We start from the raw sequence: 23361 nt of genomic DNA on the forward strand, positions 1-23361 counted from the left end.
AGCAACCTAAAAAAAGTTCAGTAAATCTCCTCAGTATTGGGGCACCTGGGTGGCTCAGTTGGTTAAAGGATTACCTTCGGCTCAGGTCATGATCCCTGGGTCCTGGGATTGAGCTCCCTTGTGGGGAGCCTGCTTCTCCCTCCCATCTGCCTGCCACTCTGCCTACTTGTTCTCTCTCTCTGCTCTCTGTCTCTCTGTTGAATAAATAAATAAAAATCTTATTTTTTTTAAATTTTTTTTTTATAAATAAAAATCTTTAAAAAAAATGTCCTCAATCTAGTTTTGTCTTACCCACTTAGAAATTTTAGTGGTTTATTTGCATTGCACTCAAAATAGTGTTAAACTCTTCAGATTGACTTTTAAGGCTTAACCTTGATCTGGATTCACCCTGCCCACTAGGTATCCCAGTTTAGTCAAGCAACGGTTTTCTTCTTTTTTCTTTCTCTCCTTCCTTCCTCTCTCTCTCTCTCTTCAATTTATTTATTTGAGAGAGAGCCCACATGCACACGAGTGGGGTAAAGGGCAGAGGGAGAGAAGCAAACTCCTTGCTGAGCACAAAGTTCAACATAGGGCTTGATCCCAGTACCCCTAGATCATGAATTGACTTAAAGTCAGACACTTAATCAGTTGAGCCACCTCGGCACCCCCAAGCAATGGTTTTCAACAAGAGACTGGACTGCCTGTTACCCTAAGGAGCATTTGGAAACATATGGTATATTTTCATGTTTCATAGTGATGGTAGAATAGGTTTAGGGCTGCTACTGGCATTTAATAGGGACCAAGGGATGCTAAACCATCCTGACATGTATAGACTACACATTGAGGAATTGTCATGCCCAGTATGCCAGAAGCACCTACTGAGAAATCCTTTAATAGGAAAGAATGTGGATATTGTAATCAAAACAGCCTGGGTTCAAATCTTAGCTCTGTCTAAGATTTGGGGTGATGATTCTGTTCAGTAAGTAAGTAGATGAGATCATGTTGGTAAAGTGTTAGGACTTCTAGATTTCAAAAAATGGTAGCTACTGATAGATTCCTAGGTTCTTGATAAGTCTTTTTTCTGTCTGTGAACATTCTCACATCTCATGCTATTTCCATTCAAAATTAACTAATTTTGAGAAGCTGAAAAAGGCACAGGAGAGAGAATGATGCTGTTTTTTCATAGGTTTAAGTGCTTTATTTAAACAGTCTTGGTTCACACTAAAGATGGGAAATGCCGCTTGTTTCAGGTTCCGGTGTAATTCAAAAGGGTAGTTCCCTGGGAACTGAATGGCAGACCCCAGTTATCTCAGAGGCTTTTCGGAGTCGCTTCAGCCGCTGCTCAAGTGTAGCTGACAGTGGAGACACAGCCATTGGCACATCATGCTCAGACATTGCAGAGGGTAAGTTTGGATTACTGTTTTGATTACTAGTATGTGTTGTCCTTTTCAGATTGTGTTCCATGTATACTGTCAATTCCAGAATATTCATGACTTGGGCCCTTCAGCCAAGGAGTTTGCTTGATTTTTTTTACTCTGTGTTTCTTACATTTGGCCCTTTTCTTTCAGTTTTTACTGTTTGTCCTATTTTAATAACTTTTCATAGGTTTCTTATCCTCAAGTCTTTTTCCCTCTACTGTCAGGTTAATCTTTCTAAAAGCCTGGTTTTATGGTTTCCCTTTCCTGTAAATCCTCGACTGCTTATGTTACTTGGAGGATAAAGTTCAGAGGCCTTCATTTTGTGATCTGGCTTTCCCACCCAATCAGACATATTTCTTACTGTTACAGAGTGTGGTGTTTTACTATGCAATGGAAACTTTTTTTGTTGTTTTTGTTTTGGATATCTGAGCTCTTTTCTTCTTTAATCCAGGCCCATTTTTGTTGTTTCCACCTCTTCTTGCTCTTCCCAGCTGTGCTGATCTTATTTTTCAAAATCTAGTGAAGTGTCTGACTAGACTTTTCCCATCCCTTCCACCCATTACATCTCCCTCTCTGCAATCTTTTTATTTATTTTTATTTTTAATGTTTTAAAGATTTTATTTATTTATTTGAGAGAGAGAAAGAAAGAGAGCACGAGAGGGGGGTAGGTCAGAGGAAGAAGCAGACTCCCTGTGGAGCAGGGAGCCCTATGTGGGACTCAGTCCTGGGACTCCAGGATCAAGACCTGAGCCAAAGGCAGTTGCTTAACTAAGTGAGCCACCCAGGTGCCCTGCAATCTTTTAAAAAAAAATAAGATTTCATTTATTTTGAGAGGGAGGGTGGAGAGAGAGAGAGAACAAAGCAGGGGGAGGGAGAAACAGACTCCCTGCTGAGCAGGGAGCCCTATGTGATGCCTGGGATCATGACCTGAGCTAAAGGCAGACAGACCCTCATTCCACTGAGCCACCCAGGCACCCCTCCCTCTCTGCCATCTTGTAATCTTCATTGTATCTGTCATTTGAGGGGCACTTAAATTAAGTAATAACTGTCAGACAGTGTTTTACAAGAGTATTTCTTTTTTAAAAAATTTTATTTATTTAAGTAATCTCTATACCCAATATGGCTTTGAACTCACATGCCAAGATGAAGAGCCCCATGCTTTACTGACTGAGCCAGCCAAGCATCACAAGTGTATTTTATTTTTTCATTTAGATAGTGAGTTCCTAGAGGGCAGAGGAACTGATGGTAATAATAACTATTTATTAAATACTTTTTGATGGATACTATACTAAATTTTTTCTACATTTTTTCATTAACATCTTTGAGAATGCTATGAAATATTATTTCCATTTTATAGCTGAGAAACCTGAATTGCTTTTTTTTTTTTTTTTAAGATTTTATTTATTTATTTATTTGTCAGAGCGAGAGAGAAAGCACAAGCAGGTAGAGCGTCAGGCAGAGGCAGAGAGAGGCAGGCTCCCCACTGAGCAAGAAGGCTGATGCTGGACTCGATCCCAAGACCCCAGGACCACGACCCAAGCTGAAGGCAGTGGCCCAGCCAACTGAGCCACCCAGGCATCCCTGACTTTCTTTTTTTTTTTTTTTCAAAGAGATATTTATTTGGGAGAGAAAGAGAAAGATCATAAGTGGGAGGAGGGGCTGAGGAAGAGAATCTTCAAGCAGACTCCTTGCTGAGTGCAGAGCCCTACACAGGGCTAGATCCCACAACCCTTGAGATCATGACCTGAGCCAAAACCAAGAGTTGGACGCTCAACCAACTGAGCCACCCAGGCACCTGGAGAAAGCTGAATTTCAAAGTGATTAGATTACTTGATTAAAGTTACAAAACTAGTCACTTTAGTACTTTATCAGATGTCACACCCACTATGATAGCTATAATCAAAAAGATAATAACAAGTTTTGGTGAGAATGTCAAGGAATTGGAACCTCTATACATTATTGGTGGGAGTGTAAAATGTTGAAGCTGCTTTGGAAAGCATTTTGGCAGATCTTCAAAAGGGTAAAACATGGAGTTACCCTATGACTCAACAGTTCTACTCCTACCTATATACCCAAGAGAAATGAAAGCATATATCCACACATAAACTTGTTACAGGAATATTCATAGCAGCATTATTCATAGTAGCCAAAAAATGGAAACAACCCAGATGTTTATCAGCTAGTGAATGGATGAGTCAGATGTAGTATATCCATATAATAGAATATTATTCCACAGTAAGAAATGAAGTACTAATACCTGTTACAAAATAGTTGAACTTTTAAAACATTTATGCCAAGTAAAGCCAGACACAAAAGGCCACATACTGTATGATTCCATTTATATGAAATGTCTAAAATAGGCAGATCCAGAGAGACAGAAAATGAGTGGTTGTTCAAGGCTAGGGAAGTTAGGATAAATGGAATGTGACTGCTAAAGAGTAAGAGGTTTCTTTTTGTGATAATAAAATATTCTATAATTAATTATAGTGATGGTTACACAACAATGAATAATAAAAACCATTGAATTGTACACTTCAAGTGGGTGAATTGAATGTTATGTGAATTATATTTCAGTTAAGCTGTTTTTTAAAGAAAAGGATAGGGGCGCCTGGGTGGCTCAGTGGGTTAAAGCCTCTGCCTTCAGCTCAGGTCATGATCCCAGGGTCCTGGGATCGAGCTTCGAGTCGGGCTCTCTGCTCAGCGGGGAGCCTGCTCCCTCCTCTCTCTCTGCCTGCCTCTCTGCCTATTTGTGACCTCTGTCTGTCAAATAAATAAAAAAAAAAAAAGAAAGAAAAGAATAGAAATGTTTGAAAATAGAAATGGGTAAAAAAAACCAAACCAGTTATCTACTGTATTGACCCTTAGACACCTGGCATTTAATAGTTTGATAGCTGTGTGTATATGACGTGGTGCTCATAAATGTTGAGTAGAACTGAATCATAGATGTTGTTGTAGACGGACTTTGAAAGTCATTTAATTCAGTTCCTTTTTGCTGGTGAGTAACAAAAATTCTCCAAGGGGTTAAGTAATTTGCCTAATGTCACACAACTAGTCAGATTCAGGTCTCCCAGCTGTAGTATTTTTTCTGTCACTTCTGTAATCAAGTGTTATTCTCAGTTTAGTTATTTGTTAAGGTTTTGTCTACATTGCAGTCATGGGACCTTTTTCATTTTGACTAAATAGTTCTTTTAAAAAATCAAACAATGGTCTAGATTTCCCCCTATTGAATTTAGTGACTGTATTTAATTCAGTCATGTTGTTACACAGATTCTGTGCTTTTTATTCCTTTGAGGGGGGAAATATATTTCCTGTATAGTGTATTTTTTTTAAATTGTAGTAGCCTTGATGTGATGCCTTTTTTTTTCCCTTTTTAAAGGATCCAAGGTGGGGCACCTGGGTGGCTCAGTCAGTTAAGAGTCCAACATTGGATTTCAGCCCAGGTCATGATCTCAGGGTGAGATTGTGAGATTGAGCCCTTCATCGGACTCCACATTCAGTGCACTCTGCTCGAGATTCTCTCCTTCTCCCCCTACTTCTACACACACACTCCCTCTAAATAAATATATAAATAAATCTTTGAAAAAAAAAATAAAGGATCCAAGATGTCTTCTCTGCCATGTTTGTTATGTACAGTGGTCTTTATCTTAACCCTTGCTTATTGTGTCCGTCCATCTAGCTTGGTTTTATTAGGAGCCCAGTTGACAAGAACCCTTATGACTAGTATAAAATATAGTTCATTGTTGCATCTTCTTTTTTTCATCTTTAAAATGAACAGGTTTGCTTTTGATTCTACCCTTCATTAAAATGTTTTACCTTGAGGGGCACCTGGGTGGCTCAGTTGTTAAGCGTCTGCCCTCAACTCAGGTCATGATCCCAGGGTACTTGGATCGAGCCCCGCATTGGGCTCCCGGCTCGGCAGGAAGCCTGCTGCTTCCTCTCCGACTCCCCCTGATTGTGTTCCCTCTCTGTGTCTTTCTCTCTCTCTCTGTCAAATAATAAATAAAATCTTTAAAAAAAAAAGTTTTACCTTGAAGAATTGTAAGGGATGGGGTAGGGGTGGATACTGACGACGTCAGAAGACTTTCAGCTTTTTGCTAAAGACTGCAGTAATTGGGCGCCTGGGTGGCTCAGTGGGTTAAGCCACTGCCTTCGCCTCAGGTCATGATCTCGGGGTCCTGAGATTGAGTCCCGCATCAGGCTCTCTGCTCAGCAGGGAGCCTCTCTCTCTCTCTCTCTCTCTCTCTCTCTCTCTCTGCCTGCCTCTCTGTCTACTTGTGATCTCTCTGTCAAATAAATAAATAAATAAATCTTTAAAAAAAAAAAAAAAAAGACTGCAGTAGTTAACTGGCTTAGTTCAGACTCCCTTACTTCATAAACCAGTAAGGGATATAGACAGAAGTGATCAAGATTTAATAATAGCTAAATCTACCCCTCACTAAGAAAGCGTGGTTTTTAGAAAGAATTAGGGAGTGGGGCAGAAGGTATGGTTGAAGAGAGTAGAGATTTAGAAATATGAATATCCTTAAAGTGGCAAAACCCCAATATTCTGATAACTGTAGATTTCTTTAAAAATCACATATCCCATACACTAAATTTTGAGTCTTTGAAAATTGTAGAAGATAAGTGGCCCTTTTGAAAATGAGTTTTGTGGGACACCTGGGTGGCTCAGTCGGTTAAACATCTGCCTTCAGCTTAGGTGATGATTCAGGGGTCCTGGGATTGAGTACCACATCAGGCTCCCTGCTCAGCTTCTTCTCTCTCTCCGTCTCTCCCCCTGCTTGGGCTTATTCTCTCCCTCTCTCTCAAATAAATAAATCTTTAAAGAAAAATGAGTTTTGCTGTTTTGCTTCAAAATGTTTCAAAATACAAACCAGACTTAAGGTGTAACTTGACATTTTATAGCAGTTTGTCAGAATTGCCAGTTTTCTGGGTCCCTGGGTGGCTCATTCAGTTAAGTGGCTACCTTCAGCTCAGGAAATGATCCCAGAATCCTGGGGTCCCTGCTCAGCAGAGAGCCTGTTTCTCCCTCTCCCTCTGCCTGCCGCTCTGCTTACTTGTGCTCTCTCTCTGTCAAATAAATAAATAAATTCTTTAAAAAAAAAAAAAGAATGCCAGTTTTCTTAGTATAAATAAGCTTAATAGATAAGTGACATGCTGAAAAAGATTTTTATTTTTTTATCAGTGGATCAACCACACTTCTAGAAAGTTAGAAGTCCTGGGTCATTTGATACCTTTCCAGGCTTTGGTTTTGGCATTACTACTTTGGGGGTTATGGGCTCAAAACTTAATTTGGTGAGTCTTGAGAGTAGGTGGTGCTGTAGATGGAGAATGGAAGGAGGGTTTACAAAGTTCAGCACAATAGCAGTCCTTCATATGCTACAACTTCATGATCTTCTGTTCCATAATTATACTTTGAGAGCAGAGACCCTTGGTGAGAGTGAATATTAAGGTGCCGTTACAGAGGGTTTCAAGTAGAGAGCTTGCTATTCTTGGAAGTTTTCATCACCACAGTCTACTTTAGCCTGTGGCCTATTCCTGTGTATAAGTTATGGGACATCAAAAACTGTGTCCTTAGCCTCTGAAATGTTCTTGGTCCTTAGAAGCAGACACATTTATCAGAAATTACTGTTGTTTTGTTTTAGTATGGCCTTTTATATATATCCCCAAGATCATCTAAGTATAGGAAATTAGATACTTTGCCTTATCCCATACATTATAAGGGATAATTTGGCATGTCCAAGGTTTTTGGTTTTTTGGGGGGTGATTGTTTCTGTGTTTGTTTGGTTGGTTTTTTTTTTTGTTTGTTTAATTTTTTATTTTTTATAAACATATATTTTTATCCCCAGGGGTACAGGTCTGTGAATCGCCAGGTCAACACACCCCACAGTACTCACCAAAGCACACACCCCCAGTTTGTTTGTTTTTTAAAAGATTTTTTATTAGAGCATGTACATGGAAGGAAAAGGGAGAGAGAATCTGAAACAGACTCTGTGCTGAGCACAGAGCCTGTTGCAGGGTTTGATCCCTCAGCCATGAGATCATGACCTGAGCCAAAACCAAGAATTGGACACTTAACCAACTGAACCATCCAGGTGCTGCCTTTTTTTTGGTTGTTGTTAAGATTATATTTATTCACTTATTTTAGAGCGGCGGGGTCAGGGCGGGGGTGCGGGGCACTGAGGGAGAAGGAGAGATCTCAAGCAGATTCTGCTCTGAGTGTGGAGTTTGATGCGGGGCTCAGACCCTCAATCCTGACATCATGACCTCAGCCAAAATCAAGAGTTGACACTCAACCAGCTGAGCCACCCAGGTGTCCATGGTTTTAAAGAGCTACTTACAAACCCATATGAGAAGATGGTAGCTGATGGTAGTAATTCTGGAAAAGATTATAGTATCTGTCCTCATTAGCTGAATGTGTTCTGTGTTGGTTGATGCAAAGAAAAAAATGAATTAAATTGGTTGGCCACTCTTCATGGTAGATGTGCTTGGTTTGGAAAGAGTATTGGACATATTTGAAAAAGGAAGACAGGTGCCTGGGTGGCTCAGTCAGTTAAGCAGCTGCCTTCGGCTCAGGTCATGATCCCAGAGTCCTGGGATTGAGTCCCACACTGGGCTTCTTGATCAGCAGGGAGCCTGCTTCTCCCTCTCCCTCTGCCTGCCACTGTGCCTACTTGTGCTCACTCTCCCTATCAAATAAATTAAAAGGAAAAAAGAAAAAGGAAGACATTTATATTCCTTGGCCGTTTACTCCCTGCTAAAGGTAATAGGTAGGGGTGCCTGGGTGGCTCAGTGGGTTAAGCCTCTGCATTTGGCTCAGGTCATGATCTCGGGGTCCTGGGATTGAGCCCTACATCGGGCTCTCTGCTCAGTGGGGAGCCTGCTTCCCACTCTCTCTCTCTACCTGCCTCTCTGCCTACTTGTGATCTCTGTCAAATAAATAAATAAAATCTTTAAAAAAAAAAAAAAGGTAACAGGTATGTTTCCTGACATTACTATCTTGTTTGTTTGCAGCCCACTGCCTTGACGCATTAATTCCATGATCCTATAGTCTTTTTCAGAGTAGCACTTGAAAGCTGGAAATAATGTAGAAATGTGTACCTTTTGTAGCAGGTCTAATGAGAGAGTTGTCCTCCAAAACCAGGCAAGAGCTAAAGGAAGCAGAAATTGAGTATGAACGAAAAGTGAAAAGCCACAGTTGGATATAAACAAGGGGGAAGTGAAAGGCAAAATATAAAATAGAGGATTTCAGTGTGTACCCACTTGAGAGTGCTCCCTGTGCTAGAGTGAAACCCGAGAGTTACTAAGAATAACTTCACATATCCAGGCAGTCAGGTCTGGGGTGTGGGGGAGAGAATAGAATCCTGATTCAGATGCTATACTCCCTGTCCTGGATTCAGAGCAGCACTATCTATCCACTTTGCCTATTCTTCGGATAGATTCATTGCTTACCTTCACTGGGAAGCTTTTGGAGGCCACAGAGAATTCTAGCAGCCCTTGGAAAGAATATTTTTATTGGATTGGATTGTAGCTTGAGAGTTGCCCAGTTCCCAGAAGACTAGGACCTAATCCATTTCCGTTAAGTAAGTGGTTTTTTGGTTTTAAATTTGTTTCTCAGCTTTGTTTGTTGACTGGCAAGATTTTCTTCAAATAAAAAGGACAGTGTAAGTTAAAAATAAAGCTATTGTTGCCTTTTGTTGATTTACCTTGTGAATGACATTTGAGATCCTAGAATACATGTTAACTTCTCAGTTAGGCTGCCTTTCTGCCTGATACTTACGATGATCGTTATCTATTCTGCTTGGTCTCAGTCAGGAGAGAACATCTGGCATAGCAGCCAGACTCAAAAAATCCTGCTGCTGGGGTGCCTGGGTGGCTCAGTCGCCAAGCGGCTGCCTTCAGCTCAGGTCATGATCCCAGGGTCCTGGGATGAAGCCCCACATCAGGCTCCCTGCTCAGCAGAGAGCCTTTTTCCTCTCCCTGTGCCTACCGCTCTGCCTACTTGTGCTCTCTGTCTCTCTGTCAAATAAGTAAGATCTTTTAAAAAGAGAGGTAGAGAAAGAAATCCTCCTGCTTCAGTTCTGACTTACAGAAGATTATTCTCTTTGCAGATTTTTGTAGCTCAAGTAGCAGCCCTTCTTTCCAGCCCATCAAAAGCCACATAACCATTCCAACAGCCCATGTGATACCTTCCACTTTGGGGACCTCTCCTGTCAAGCCAAATTCTATACCTGCTGGACTCTCTTCCTCCAAACTCCCTTTGTCAGGGCTGGCTGAAAGTGTGGGGATGACAAGAAATGGAGACCTTGGTGCAATGAAACGTTCTCCTGGCCTGTCTAGAGATTTCACTTATCTTTGTGGTGCTACTGGAGAAAATGGAATTGAGCAGTCCTGGTTTCCAACAGTGGGCCATGAAAGAGATGAAGAGGTGAGGAAGTTTGATATTCCCAATATGGAGTCTACCCTAAATCAGTCAGCAATGATGGAGACACTTTATTCTGATCCCCACTACCAAGTCCACTTTCACAACCCAAGAGTTGACACGAACAAGGAGTTATACAAAGTGTTGCCTGAGACCAAGAAGGCACCGGGCAGTGGGGTGGTATGTGAGCGGAATGGACCTCACCCTAATAGCAGTGGAGTGCTCCCTTTGGGACTCCAACCTGCTCCTGGCTTCTCCAAGCCTCTACCCTCTCAGGTATGGCAGCCGAACCCTGACCCTTGGCACCCACGTGAGCGATCTTGTGAGCTCAGCACCTGTCGGCAGCAGCTGGAGATGATCCGTTTACAGATGGAACAAATGCAGGTAGAGACCCTTCTTTCATTGGGTTTTGTGGGTTCTTTGCAGATCTTAGAACTATATAGGTTTAGTCCCATAAGTTTTGACTCTAAAGAAAACATTTGTAAGACAGACAGAAGATGTTTATAGATGGGAAATGAAGGCTTGTGAATGCCATTGAATATGTTGGTCATCTAATTAAACACCAGATGGGTCCTCCAGAGTAGAGAGTTACAACAAGACCCCAAAAGGTGTGACATTAACCCTGACTGTGTACTTATGTATCAATAGGCTAGCTACTTTCACATACGGAATCTTAATTTAATCCTTGTAGCACTTTGATGAGGTAAATGTAGAAATTTACCAGGTTCTTAGAAAAAGTAATCTCTCCAGGGTCACAAAGCTGGTAAGTAGCAGAGCTAGGATTTAAAAACCATCTTTGAACCCGAGTTTCTTCCATTATACTAATTTTGTGTTTTTAAAAAAAAAAAAGTGTTGTGCTGCTTAAGAGTGGGAAGGAAAAAGGCAAGACTTATTCTCCTTTCCTTGTTGGTGAGGACATCTTAGCTCCTGCTTTGCCTCTCTTGCCAGATAATGAAAGATAAGTGACCTTTTCTTAGAAACTAGAGCCTTCATGAGCAGGGAGTGTCCAATTGGCAGAAGTCTCCCTGGCAGGTTCTTTCCAGTCATGCATCAGAGCTAAAATTATTTCATGAACACTGGGCCACCTCAGCTGAGCCAAAAGTGAGCCTTGACTAGAGACCCAGCTGGTTACTGCTCAGGTGCTTTCCAGGTGTCTGTGGGTCAAGATTAAGCCCCTCTGGGCCTCCTTGTCTTCCAGCTTCAGAATGGAGCCATCTGCCACCATCCTGCTGCTTTTGCTCCATCATTGCCCACATTAGAACCAGCGCAGTGGATCAGCATCTTAAACAGTAATGAACACCTTCTGAAGGAAAAGGAGCTCCTCATTGACAAGTAAGAGGTCAAGGGGTGCCCTACCTAGTACCAGACTCTGCTCTCCCAGCCCACACTGAGGGCACCTAATGAGGTCTCTCCAAGGGTAGCACATCCCTCTCTGTTTGGGTCTGTGCCTTCCTTCATGGTCAGGCTAGGTTGACAAGCAACCTAGTTCTGTATTTGAGTAATGGGATAGGCCAATTGTGTATGCTCTGGAGGGACTCTGGGAGTGCCCAAAGCAGGCAGCCAGTCCTTTGTAGCTGATCTTTCCTCATTTCCCCCAAGTCAGCTTTCTTATTTGCTCTTCCTCCTTCAGCAAGATAGTACTGTCCAGATGCAAGGCCTTTTTTGGTTTACATAGTATGAATTGTATCCACTTAAGGAAAGTGGGGGCTCATGTTGCCAGTGGGTTAATGTCAGTACCCTGGACCTCATTCTACTGGCTTTTGTAGGCAGAGGAAACATATCTCTCAGCTGGAGCAGAAAGTACGAGAAAGTGAACTGCAAGTCCACAGTGCCCTTTTGGGCCGCCCTGCCCCCTTTGGGGATGTCTGCTTGCTGAGGCTGCAGGTAAGCATTGGCAGCCAGAATGGCATTCTGGTTGTCATAACTCAGTGTCTTCCCTTTGCTTGGTACTACTAGGTATCCAGGAGATAGAAAAGGGATCAAGTGATATAAGGTGCCCTTGCCCTTAAAAGGGTAGGCATCCTAATTATAAAACATCCCTCATTCTGCCTTTGTGGAGGCAGAAAAGGCTCAAGGGTAGAATCAGGTATGCCTTGGTATCAGGACATACTTGGGAAAAAAACGAAGGCAGAGCAAGGTACATAGTAAGCTTCTTGAACTGGGTGATGTTCTGATAAGTCTTAATCTACTAGCTGTAGCCAAATGGAGGGAGAGGCAGAGGTAATGGGATTTAGAGCCATTCTCATTTTTAATTTTTCCATGTCTAGGAGCAAGTAAAGGTAGCCATATTTTCACTGAGGGCAGTGGCTCCTAGAAAAGCTTGCTTTGCTTACTTCTTCTGCAATATGGGCTTTTGAGTGATGAGTATTAAACAGATTATAGTAGTGTCTTTGCCATGTAGTGGGCCTGTCAAGACAGTGTTCTATCTTATAGAATCAGAATGTTAGAGTGAGAAAGACCCTTATATAAAATCTGGTGCAGTCCTCTAATTTACTGGTGAAAAAATTGAGGCCCAAAAGTGAGAAAGAACTTTTGCCCAAGATCATATAGAGAATGAGTAGAGGAGAAAATGTGAGTGTGCTTCAGAATCACCTGGAGGGCCTGTTGAAACACAGATTGTTGACCCCCATCCCCAGAGTTTCTGAGTCAGTGGGCTGGGAGTTGGGCTCTGGATTCTGACAAATCCCCAAGTGTTGTTGAAGATGTTAGTCCTCACACTGTGAGAAGCACTGCTTGAGGAAATTCTTAGAGAAAGATGATATTTGACCACAAAATAGATCGAGGATAAGTAAAGTACATGGTACTGTAAGGGTGAGGAACCATTATGTATTGAGAATCTTTATGCAGGAATTGCAGCGAGAGAACACTTTCTTACGTGCACAATTTGCACAGAAGACAGAAGCCCTGAACAAAGAAAAGATCGAGCTTGAAAAGAAACTCTCTGCTTCAGAAGTTGAAATTCAGCTCATCAGAGAATCACTCAAAGTGGCGTTGCAGAAGCACTCAGAGGAAGGGAAGAAACAGGAAGAAAGGGTGAGCTAAGGAGTTGGTAGCTTTCTAATTCACAAAGGAGTTGGCAGTCAGCCTTCTCTTGCCAAATCCTAAGCTGTTTCTGGCCCCCCTCCTTGGAACTAGGAGGAACCAGTTGGGTGAGATCCTACATTAACTTTTCGTGCAGGACTGGTCTGTTAGAAATGGCACTCCTCCTTTTTGCTTTATCTCCACAAAACTGCCACAAAGTCCCTCACTGCCCCGGGTTGTGATGGGCCTCCAACTGACCTGGATAGAAAACCAGCCTGGGCAGTCATACCAGACGGTACTATTGTAAGATGTTTAAACATCTGTGGTAAATTTACATCATCCAGCCTGGTTTTCCCTTATTCTACCTAAAAAGTAGAAAAGAATTCCGTGTGTGCAGCCACTTTGGGAATTTTTAACATTTTTCCAAGGCTCTTAGAATCGCCTTAGGGTAAGATTGGTCATAGAAGGAGCTGATTTGCTTCTGTTTCATAGCTTGCTGTAATGCAGATGTCTTGGAGGGCCAGTTTAGTAATGTTTAGCTCTGGACCACGTGCATGAAAATCAACAGCAGTGCTGCTTAAACTCTAATGTGCTGAAGAATCACTGGGTTATCTTGTTTAAAATGCAGATCCAGAGGCACCTGGCTGCTCAGTTGGTGGAGCGTATGACTCTTGATCTCAGGGTTGTGAATTTGAGCCCCACATTGGGTGTAAAGATTGCTTTAAAATAACATCTTTTTTTTTTTTTTTTTTTTAAGATTTTATTTATTTATTTGAGAGGCAGAGATCACAAGTAAGTGGAGAGGCAGGCAGAGAGAGAGGAGGAAGCAGGCTCCCTGCCGAGCAGTGGGCCTGATGCGGGGGCTTGATCCCAGGACCCTGGGATCATGACCTGAGCTGAAGCCAGAGGCTTTAACCCACTGAGCCACCCAGGCACCCCTAACATCTTTTTTTCTTAAATAAAATAAAACACAGATCCAGATTTAGTACTCTAAGGTGGGGTGTGCCTGAGGTCCTGCATTTTTATCAAGCTCCCAGGTGTTGTTGGTGTCACTAGTATATCAAGGATTTAGAGGCTTGTTAAAAAAGAAACTTTTAGTCAAAATACATGTATCTAAGTTAAATAATCTAATACCAATATAATAAAACTTAGCTCTGTACCCAACCCCACTCCACAAAGATTTCCATCCTTAACTCTTTTTCTCCTGTCATAAACCTCTGTATTTCTGAGTATTATTCTTGAGGTTTTTGCTATTTTTGTTTCATGGGTGTAGTATCTTCTCTCTCTGATGACATTGATTATATCTTTTGGGATGTCTGCCTCTGCTCATAGTGTTGTTTCTTGTTTTTTTATTTTGTTTTGTTTTTAGAACGTGCTCTTTTGTTTTAGTATCTTTTGTATTAGAGGCTTGGTGATCCTTGAATGAATGGGCACTCATGTTTAAGAATGAAATATTTGAAAGCTGGATAGGAGCTCTGGGTTCATGGTAATTTCCTCCTGGACTGCATTGTAGGATAATCAGATTTAGACTGCCTTCTCACTTGGGAACCAACAAATAATAGTATCTGAATGTCTTAAACAACTCTGTCCAGAAAAAAATAAATCTTCAGCCTCTTGCCTAGTTGGGAGGCCAAGGACAAGAATGCTTTTGGCCTTTAGGATCTCAATACTGAGAAGGAGATTAGGCTTAGAGTACCCCAGTTCTGTACATAGATTTTTACTTACACTTTAAACCCAGTGCTGCACTTTCTCTACTGTGACTGATATCCCTGTGTTTGGAATCTCCCTCATCTGATTTCTCCAGAGAATAAATCTCCACCAGTCTCCTTTTGGGAAAATCTATGGTAAAAATGGTATCCAGCTAAACTGTATGTAGATTTCCAGTGAGTGCCCTGTTTTCAGATCTATGGCTGATACCTGCCACAGACATACCTGGTACTTCAAATACAGAGGTACTTGTGGGGTTTGAAGGGCACATTGTTTACCAAGTTGACTGTAACTCCCACTGCAGGTTATAACCCTTCTCTTAAGTAATTTATCTGCTGTCTTTGATTTTCTATAAACACATTGAAATCTCTCATACACTTGTGTCTCCTATTAACTTTTTAAAATTAGTATTTTATTTCCTTTTTAGAGATGTAAATCCATCCAGTGGGAGTAATCCACCACTTTTTTTAAAGATTTTATTTATTTGAACGACAGAGATCACAAGTAGGCCGAGAGGCAAGCAGAGAGCGGAGAGGGAAGCAGGCTCCCCGCCAAACAGAGAGCCCAATGTGGGGCTTGATCCCAGGACCCTGAGATCATGACCCGAGCTGAAGGCAGAGGCTTAACCCACCAAGTGCCAGGTGCCCAGTCCACCATTTTTTTTAAATTAAAGATTTCCCCAACAGGAAACTGGATATTTATTCTCTGGAGAAATCAGAAGAGGGAGATTTCTCAAGGATATCAGCATTTTCAATAAGCTTCCCAGTTGAGTCTGAAGCATATTAAAATGTGGGAATCACTGGTTTAGAGCTCGAAAGGGTACAGGTTATACCTGGAGTAAAGCCTTTGGCTGATTTTCAGGTATCTACTCTTAGTACTTTCTTATCTTTGGATTAAATCAGGTCTTTGATTACTTTTGATATCAGGAGATCTGCATTTTCTCTGCTTTCTCTTGCTTCCTTCAGCATCCTTTTTTCATAACCCAAAATAAAAAACATAATACTGAAGAAAAGTCTCCATTCAGCAAATCTGGAGACTTGTGCCCACTCTGTGCCAAGCATCGTGCTTGGCACATCATATTGGGACTATGATAATGAGCAAAATAGACACAGTTCCTTCTTCTAGAAGTTTAGAGTCTCATTAACCCTTCCAGATGATTGCTTAACTTTTATATCGTGTGGTGTTTGGGGACACCAGGACAGACCAGACCACTATAAATAACCAAGACATTCCTGTTATTTGGGAAATTCTAAGAGTTTAGAAGTGTGGGCTGGAGAAGTACACAGCACTAGGCAGAAGCCAACCGTGTAGTCCGAGAGGCAGGGAGCCCTCCCTGAGGAAGGGAAGATCATAACCTGAGCTGAAACCAAGAGTTGGATGGTTAACCAGCTGTGCCACCCAGGCATCCCAGCAATTAAATATTTTTAAAGACATGTACATTGTTGTTTTAGATATAATGCTACCGCACACTTCATAGACTAGAGAATAGTGTAAACATAACTTTTACATGAACTGGGAAGCCAAAAAATTCATTTGACCTGCTTTATCGTGATGTTCACTTTGTCACAGTGGTCTGGAACCACACCTGCAGTGTCACCCAGGTATGCCTGTATATAGAAGTGTGACCAGTTTTTAAAAACTGCCCAAGGATCCCTCCTTTTCTGCCCTTGATTGGAAAGTTCAGGTGTGTTAACTCTGCAGTTAACTCTGCCCCAATCTTAAATGGTAAAATTTGATCACCTCCCTGCCTTCATTGTAGTAGAACATTTACAGTCCTAAGGGCAGAGACAGTGGTCACTTCAGAAAAAATGTGATGTTCAGAGTCCTAGAGGAGTCAGTAAAGACAGATTCTTGACACTTCTTTCCCTAGGTAAAGGGTCGTGATAAACATATCAATAATTTGAAAAAGAAATGTCAGAAGGAATCAGAACAGAACCGGGAGAAGCAGCAGCGTATTGAGACCTTGGAACGCTACCTGGCTGACCTGCCCACCCTGGAAGACCATCGGAAGCAGAGCCAGCAGGTAGCAGCAATATCTGGGCATATCTGGGGCAAGCAGGGAGTAGCCAAGCGGGGGCACTGTCTCTCAGCTTCTCCAGTACACAGTTAACACTGTGGTTTCCTGAAAGGAAAAACCCAAAGGAGTTATGTCCAGACTCACATGTGTCAAGTTAGCAACTCAACTGCAAAGTTTTTGGGATACCCAGACAGTCTTCCTTGGCTTGTTGACCTAAGCATGGAATCTTATCTCTCAGCTTAAGGATTCTGAGTTGAAGAGTACAGAGCTGCAGGAGAGAGTGACCGAGCTGGAGAGTTTGCTGGAGGAGACCCAGGCAGCCTGCAGAGAGAAGGAGGTTCAACTGGAAAGCCTAAGACAGAAAGGAGCAGAATTCTCCACTAGACATAGGTAAATATGCCAGTGTGGCTGAGGAAAGGAGCAGAGCTAAGTTTACCCCACTCACTACCTGTGTGACTTTGGGCAAATCGCTTTACTTTTCTTTGGAATGTGAGTAATAGGAAAGCTGCTTATGGGTAAGGAATAGGTCTTTGGGATAGAGAGGGGAGGATGTAGTGGTACAGTGGGGGCTTGTTACTATATCCTTTGGAAGGTCCAACTTAGTGCTCCGGCATAATACTGGGTAATAATTTCTGAGTATGTATGTGTTGAATGAGGGGAACCACTTTATAAACTGGGAAATAAGCTATCCGTATATTTGCAAAGCAGATCCTGGTGTTAAGAACTGGGAAAGGAGGGGGTTATCTACATTTTGAAGGTTATAAGATAAAGGCTACCAGGAACATCTGTTTCTCTTCAGCCCTAGGGATTGTTCTTGATGGTCACAACAGGTTCTAAGAACAAAACAAGATGCCATAATGTACTCTCTCAGGGTGTCTTGAGAGCTTCTTACATATTAGTTGCCATTTCTGTAAATGTGATGGCTGTGTTTCAATAGCCTCTTGAACCAAATCCATTTTCTAATGGGGTGGATTGGATTTCTCATCCCATATTCTATCACAGTGGCCCTGTTTATCTCAGCAGATGAACCATGATGAAAGTGATTGTGGGGATCTGTTGGAGGAGACCATTGGTTGGAGTCAAAAGAGAGGTTGGGGTCAAAGTCGAGTCTGCCCTAGACTTTGTGTGCCAAGAAAAAAGGTTATTTTTGGATTTTCCAAAATTTCTGCAGTATACATGTATGACTTTTATAATCTAAATACATGTGATGAATGTTTATTTTTAAATATCAAAACAAATATAAAAGAGCTTTGGGCACGTAGAGAATTGGTAGCACATTAGATAGATGCTGGCCTCTAGGGAAGGGAACTAACGCATTAGGCAGCTTGTGTGTGACACACCCTATGTTATAACAGACCTAACATTATGCCCAGCTACAAGTTGGAAGCACCTAAGTGTCTTGCCCAAAATATACAGTAAATAATGGAATCCGGAGTCAAAACCACATCCGTCCAACTAAAATTCTTAAAGAGGTCACTGTTTTTCAGCCTGCAAGATAAGCAGAGTGTGGAGGAGGCCAGTGGAGAAGGTCCAGCCCAACAGGGAGAAGGTCCAAAGTTGGAAGTGGAGTCCTGGCAGAAAGAATGTGATTCCCTTCGAAAGGTGATCGAGCATGTCCTGGGAGCAATAGAGGGCAGGCTGAGAGGAAAGAAAAGATTGTGTCCTGGAAAGGAACCATGAATTTCTGGCCCTGGGCCAGAGCTTTCCTCCCTTTTCTGAGAAGTCACCCCTGCATAATCTTTCATTTAGGGATTTATCCTTATAACAGGCAAGCAGAGTTAGGGGAGGATATGCTTCTGAACATCCAAACCAGATGCTCCAAAATGGTGCATTGAAGCTTGGTGCATTTCATTCATGTTTAGGCCCCATACAGACCTGTTTCATTGGGCAGAGTTCTAACCAGTGAGGTGGCCCTAATTCAGCAGAGAAGAAAGTCTCCAAACCTGTTGATGAGATTGATGTCAGGTTAGCAAAAAATAAGATCCAGAAATTGTTCAGAGAATACCTGAGGTCTCAGAGGACAGGAAACTGGGCCTGTTCAGGTTCTCTCCTTAGTCATTGTGACCAAAGCTATAAATAATAGCATCCATCACAGCCCTGGATAGGATAGATTTCATTAAACTGAATTTTTAGTCATGTCCTTTACTGAAGAACCAGAATATTCTCTGGTTATATATGGAATTCATTCCACTCATCAGGGTGGGATCCCCCTCCCCTGCAGTAGTGGTTATAGGTCCACACTACATTCCTGTTTAAAACTCTTTGTGAGTAGAACACAGAAATGTGAAGCTAGTTAGCTAGGACAGGGAGTCTGGATTATACTTCTGTAAGTAGAACTAAATTGTCTTCACCCTGGTTTCACTGTTGATTGCCTATAGCCAGTGGGCTAATAGCCAGACTACAGATCCTTGTGTAGCTTCTTGCAGTCCGACCTCACCATCAGCCCGTGCTTATAGCCTTCCTTGATAACTTTGCCTTTCAGATTGTGGAGAAGCAACAGCAGAAAATGGATCAGCTGCGTTTACAAGTACAGGTGAGCTGGTGTCCTTGTGATGTGGTACACAGGACTCTAGAATTTAGCCAACTCTTTATTCTGTGTCATACAATTTGCTCAGTGTTGGGAGTATAGCAAGAATGAGACCCGATCAATGCTTTTCAGCTACAGTCATTGTTGGGAAGGGGTTTTAGCAGTCTTGTGAGCTCAGTGTCATGTTACTTTGGGGGAACATGGAAGAGTCCATCAGAGCAGGGAAGGTTAAAGAAGGATTTCTGGAAATGACGAGCCTGGGAGGAGGAAGAGTTAGCCAGGCAAAGAAGAAGAGCTGGATAGGTTGGTTTTGGAATTCCAGATAGAAGGAATAGTACTGATGGGAACATGGAGGCATGAAACAGAGTTTGCACACAGAGCGACAAGCAGTTTGATATTGTCGAAGTAAGGTGGTGTGAATAGCAACTGGGCTATGGGAGGGCTTCATCTTTCCAACTAAGTTTGCTTTTATTCTTTTGATAGGTGATGGGAATCTACTATAAAGATGTATTTATTTATTTCAGAGATTTATTTACTTATTTCATAAGCAAGAGGAGGGGCAGAGGGAGAGAGGGGGAGAGAATCCCAAGGAGACTTCCCACTAAATGTGGAGCCTGATGCAGGGCTCAGTCCCAGGATTCTGAGATCATGACTTAAGCTGAAATCAAGAGCCAGATGCTTAACTGACTGAGGCCACCCAGGCGTCCCATGGGAATCTAGTATAGAATTTAATTTGGATGTGATGTAATTAGGTTTGCAACTCAGGCTTGAGTGTGGAAAGAAGAGTGGCATTTGGAGAGGGACAGGGCTGGAAGCTGGAGGAATATTGCAAATCCTGGTGAGAGATGAAGGAACCTGGCACAAGGCAGCATAACGAGGAGATGTGAGGGAACAGATTTAAGTGAATTTTAGAAGGTAAAATTGAGAGGAATCAGTGATTGACAAGATGTAGGGAGTTAAAGAATAAGGAAAAATTAAAGATGACTCTTGGTTTCTATTCTTGACCAGAGTGTGTGTGTGTTGGGTAGGGGGGTGTTCTTAATTGGATTCTCTCAAGAAATCCTAGGTAGGTATAAATTAAAAAATCTTAAAACAAAACAAAACAAAACAAAAAAACAAACAAAAAAAAGCAAGCAAAATATCCTAGGTAAAGCAGGTTCACTCAGTTTGTCTTTGGATTCCAAAAAAGGTTTTCACATCAAAACAACTGAAATACACTCACTCTGAGAACAGCTCAAAGCTGCAGTTCTGCCTTTGCCATCATGTGGGTCAGGCTGTGTCTGTCTAGTTCCCCTATTTCAAGTCCTGTAAGGATAGTCAAGCCTAGTGAGTGTTTATACCCATATAAAATCCCAGATTCTTGGTAGAGTTTCTAATGGATCTCAGATACATTTCCTGGAACCCACAGGTTCCACAAAGGTTGAAAAAGCCCAACACTTAAGTGGTACATTTACCCATGGTGAAATTCCTCAGGCAAATTAGGGTTTATCAGGTGAATTTGCTGGAATTGGATAGATTCAAAATGGCTGCCTAGGGTATTTCATGGTGATGAGATGTTCTTTGGCAGTTATATTTTTTTATTAATACAAAATTGAAAATTCAGAAAACTTTTAAATACTTGATTCAAATAAGTTTCAAAATTGGGGGAGGGTATTGGAATGAATAGAATGAAAGGCAAAAAAATAGCAAACATAAATACCTCCCTCTCCCTGACCCTGAACATCCCTACACAAACACACTCTCTTCCTCCCTCCCTCCCTCCCAACTAGATTAGGTGCCTGTGGGAGCGCTCTCCTTCCCTTTATCTCTGTCAGAAGCATGTAGTATACAGTATTCTCAAGGGCTTTGGCTATGAGCTCCTCAAAGACAGGTATTGTTTGTATCCTAGTATCCTCAGTGAGTGTCACAATAACTGCTCAGTAAATACTGAGCTGAACTGAATGGATATTTCCTGCCCTCAAGAAAGTTATGGGGGTGGGGCGCCTGGGTGGCTCAGTAGGTTAAAGCCTCTGCCTTCTGCTCAGGTCATGATCCCAGGGTGCTGGGATCAAGCCCCACATCGGGCTCTCTGCTCAGCGGGGAGCCTGCTTCCCTCCTCTCTCTCTGCCTACCTCTCTGCCTACTTGTGATCTCTCTGTCCAATAAATAAATAAAATCTTTAAAAAAAAAAAAAAGAAAGTTATGGGGGTGGGTTGGAATCACATGCACAGCCAGCGAATGTACAAAAGAACCATGACAGAGGTATGAGTAGCAGGGAGGAGGATCTGATTTGCAGATCTGGGCCTTGAAGATTTCCTGGGTGACAGGCAGGGAAGAGTAGCCTGCGCAAAGGGGAAGGAGAGTACACAACAGCATTGGAGCTGGAGCCTTTGGGAATGAAGGCTTCCAGTCATTTGATGTGACTGGAGTGGAGGCTGTGGGGAAGGTAGAAAGAGATACGGCTAAAAAAGAAGGTTAAGGGCCAAACTGGCCTGGAATGCCTTGCTGAGAAGCAGGCCTCTAGTGAGTTCATGGTCAGCAACTACAGGAGGGTTTCAAAGGGAAGTAGCAAATCAGGGCCATTCTAAGGTCGTCTCCCAGCAGTGTGTGTGTGTATGTGTGTGTGTTTATGGTGGGGTGGGGCTTTACTGTGTAGTCCAGGCCAGAGGTGATACCGTCTGAACCAGATTTGCTGCTACTCCTATGTAATCCTACCATTCAGACCCTAGAGCAAGAAGTGGCTCAGGAAGAAGGAACAAGCCAGGCCCTGAAAGAGGAGGCCCAGCGGAGGGAGACAGCTCTGCAGCAGCTACGCACAGCGGTGAAGGAGGTGAGCGGCATCAGCTTCGCTGCTGGGTACGGCCTCCACGATCCTGATTGCTCTGTGAACCAGCCCCCCATCCCTACTTCCACAAGAGCCCTCATGTCTGACAGTCCCTCCTGAGGTTTTTGGCAGAAGAATGGGAAGGGACATTGCACTATCCTTTATATTAAGGGAATATTAATAATAATATTAATATTAATCCCATCTTAGAATGGCCATAATTACCCAGGAATGCTTTTTAGATGTGAGAAGTCTGTCTCTCTCCCTTTGTCTTTCTGTAGCCCCAGGTTTGTGGGGTTGGCGGGGAAGGGTTCAAGAAGACTGAGAGCTTGGTGTCCTCATGGAATAAACAGAGCTGTCAGCAAGGGGTGACCAAGTTCACTGACCTACAAAGGAATCTCCCAGCTGGGATTGTCACATGGCTCAGTGAGGGTGAAGGGCTGGGACTGGAGAAGGAATTGTATTCAGTGTCTTTAAATCAGAATAGAGGTAGGGAGGGGAGAATGGGTCAAGGTGTTAAGGGAGAGGGAGGGAAGGAGACCTGGACATACATGAGTAGCTGGTCTTTATAGAGAAGCCGGACTCTACTGAGGTGAAGGTGTGAAAAGGCAGGCAGGACACTTCTAGCACTGTGTTCTCCAGCTTTCTGGTTTCTCCAACCCCCACCCAGTGGCTGGCTGCTAGCTGTATTGTTGTCTTTCTTGCCCCCTTTATTCCTCTCACACACTCTGATCGGGCTGGCCGGTGGCCACTTTTGTCAGGGTGGCAGGGAGAGATTGAAACCAGTGTCTCCTCAGATTTCACAGTTCACGTTAAGCCTTCTCTAATAGCCTGGTTAACAGAGTTGGCTGAGGGACTGGCTTCAGATAGAGTTCCGAGGGGCGGGAGTATCTTCTCTGGTTCCTGAACAGAAACCTGGAGGCTGGTGACTCAGAGTCTGCTGAGGAGTGGTTTCCTCTCCAGTGCTGGAACCCTACAGGCCCGACCTACCTGCGGGAGAATTTAGGCCCAATTTTGGGATTGGGGGAGTGCTAAGCCTGTTGGTAAGGGTTTAGGAGGGGGTATCACCTGTGACTCATACATAGCCACACACAGGTACAGATATTCTGCCCTGCCCTGGGCGTGGTTTAACATGTTTGCCCATCTATCTGCTCAGCTTTCAGTGCAGAACCAGGACCTGATTGAGAAGAATCTGACACTCCAGGAACACCTGCGCCAGGCCCAACCAGGGTCCCCGTCTTCACCAGACACATCCCAGCTGGCATTTGAGCTGCACCACGAGTTGGCCAGTTGCCTTCAAGATCTGCAGGCTGTCTGTAGCATTGTGACCCAGAGGGCCCAGGGCCATGACCCCAATCTCTCCCTGCTCCTGGGCATTCACTGTGAGTCTTCAGGCTGGTCTGGGATGCAGGGAAGAGTGGTTTTCATTCTCTTGTAACCCCCACCCAACTTTCCCATCAGTTATGGTAA

The 23361-nt window shown here is 42.9% G+C and overlaps 1 protein-coding gene across 7 annotated transcripts in view; it reads left to right on the forward strand.

The window, feature by feature from the left end:
- CEP85 (centrosomal protein 85) overlaps positions 1–23361 on the forward strand; it is a 36646-nt gene that overhangs the window by 8435 nt on the left and 4850 nt on the right. For 2 of the 7 annotated variants that reach the window (XM_082684798.1, XM_082684799.1), the window contains exons 3-14: positions 1230–1382; positions 9506–9822; positions 10078–10200; positions 11015–11148; positions 11583–11700; positions 12664–12849; positions 16415–16567; positions 16800–16951; positions 18049–18163; positions 19044–19094; positions 21790–21897; positions 23048–23273. In XM_082684798.1, coding sequence (XP_082540924.1) covers positions 1230–1382; positions 9506–9822; positions 10078–10200; positions 11015–11148; positions 11583–11700; positions 12664–12849; positions 16415–16567; positions 16800–16951; positions 18049–18163; positions 19044–19094; positions 21790–21897; positions 23048–23273 — 1836 coding nt within the window. Of the gene's footprint in view, positions 1–1229; positions 1383–8731; positions 8978–9505; positions 10201–11014; positions 11149–11582; positions 11701–12663; positions 12850–16414; positions 16568–16799; positions 16952–18048; positions 18164–19043; positions 19095–21789; positions 21898–23047; positions 23274–23361 lie in introns of those variants that run through there. The other 5 variants (XM_082684800.1, XM_082684801.1, XM_082684796.1 and 2 more) reach the window with 3 other exon arrangements.

The sequence above is a fragment of the Mustela nivalis genome (assembly GCF_964662115.1).
Source record: "Mustela nivalis genome assembly, chromosome: 10".
NCBI classification, from domain to species: domain Eukaryota; kingdom Metazoa; phylum Chordata; class Mammalia; order Carnivora; family Mustelidae; genus Mustela; species Mustela nivalis.